The following is a 1,684-nucleotide window of genomic DNA, read 5'->3' on the forward strand; positions in this document are numbered from 1 at the left end:
CTAAAATTCACTTAAAATGAAGGTACAACATACCCAAACTTATGGGACACAATGAAAGCAGTGCTAAGAAGAAAGTCCATAGCACTAAAATGTCTCCAAATAGAAATCTGAGATATCTCCTACAAGTGACTTACTTGCACACCTAAAATCCCTAGGGGGAAAAAAAAAGAAGCAGACAAACCAAAGAGGAGTAGACAGTTGGAAATAATCAAACTCACACCTGAAATCAATGAGTTAGAAACAAAGAAAACAATTCAAAGAATCGATGAAACCAAGAGCTGGTTCTTTGACAAAATCAGCAATATAGACAAACCCTTAGCAAAACTAACTCAAAGGCAGGGAGAAACTATCCAAATTAGCAAAATCATAAACAAAAAACGGAGACATAATGACAGACACTGAGGAAATTCAAAAAATGATTAGGTCTTACTTCAAAAGCCTATACACCACAAAATTTGAAAATGTGATTGAAATGGACAATTTTCTTGATAGATTTCATTTACCTAAGCTTGAGGATTTTTAATCAAAACTAAGAATCTCATGATGCTGTAGTCTATATAAATAATTTTAAAGTCTATCCTATTTTATACAGATTCATCAGTCTAAAGGCATAACAAAGAGATATCTAAAGTCAACATGACAACATAAACGTCACTGATGCTTCTTGTTGCACTGTATCTTCTCAGTGCAAAACCACACCTTCTAAATCTCTTTACTTAGTTTCTCCTTTTTATCTATACACACCAGTGTTGCCAAAAGCATGGAAGAAAGGAGGCAATTTCTTAATTAATTTCTACTGAAGAGTGCATCAATTAGTCATACTTAGCAGATCTTAAGCAAAAGGGGGAAGCGTGCAGGCCCAGGGCTGTGTGTGGTGCAGGCAGCTGGTGAGACTCTCAAGGAGGTTTGTGTTGGAGGCTGAAGCACTGTGGGAGGAGTATTGTCATACTGCTGACAGTAATAAACTGCTAGGTCTTCAGCCTGCACACTGCTGATGCTGAGAGTGTAATCTGTCCCAGATCCACTGCCTATGAAGCGATCAGGGACCCCAGTGTATCTATTGGATGCATCATAGATTAATGGTTTAGGAGGCTTCCCTGGTTTCTGCTGGTACCAAGCTACCCAACCACTCACACTCTGACTAGACTTGCAGCTTAGGGTGATTCTGTCTCCAACAGATGTGGACATGAATTCAGGAGATTGGATCATCACAATGCTCCCCTCAGCACCTGCAACCAAAAATACACAATGAGTATACACACATACACACAAAGAGTTCCTGATACAAATGTTAGGATCTAAAATGCCTTTCCTAATGGCATTGCCTGCATACATTTGGATTCCTATAATAAATAGCTGTTTCTCTACAAATGAATTACTTTGATGATATTCTAATAATCTTTAATATCTCACCAGACAACCAGAGGAGCAGGAGTATGAAGACCTGGCTGTGTGACTCCATATTGGTTTTCCAGGCTGTCTGATGCTTTTCAGTTCTCACTGCAAAGGCCGGGTTTATATACTATGTACAGCTGGGCTGGCTTATAGGGAACTATGCAAAGTAGACATGAAATGAGAAGGTAAATAGCCAGGGTACTGGGTTGTGAGAGAACACAGGTTAAATCTACAGACAAAAATATCATCAAAGCAAATACACAATCACTAGGGATAAAAGTAAACATAG

General features: G+C 38.7%; 1 gene segment (V, D, J or C); it reads right to left on the reverse strand.

Moving 5' to 3' along the window:
- Nucleotides 1-900: 900 nt before the first annotated feature.
- On the reverse strand, nt 901-1,475 carry LOC132654194 (immunoglobulin kappa variable 3-11-like; the record flags this gene model as incomplete). The annotated part of the segment is given in 2 exon segments: nt 901-1,229; nt 1,414-1,475. Coding segments are annotated over 2 exon segments (378 nt in total), but the record flags the coding sequence as incomplete, so codon positions are not given.
- Between the last annotated feature and the right edge of the window lie 209 nt (nt 1,476-1,684).

Source organism: Meriones unguiculatus, chromosome 5 (genome assembly GCF_030254825.1).
Source record: "Meriones unguiculatus strain TT.TT164.6M chromosome 5, Bangor_MerUng_6.1, whole genome shotgun sequence".
NCBI lineage: Eukaryota > Metazoa > Chordata > Mammalia > Rodentia > Muridae > Meriones > Meriones unguiculatus.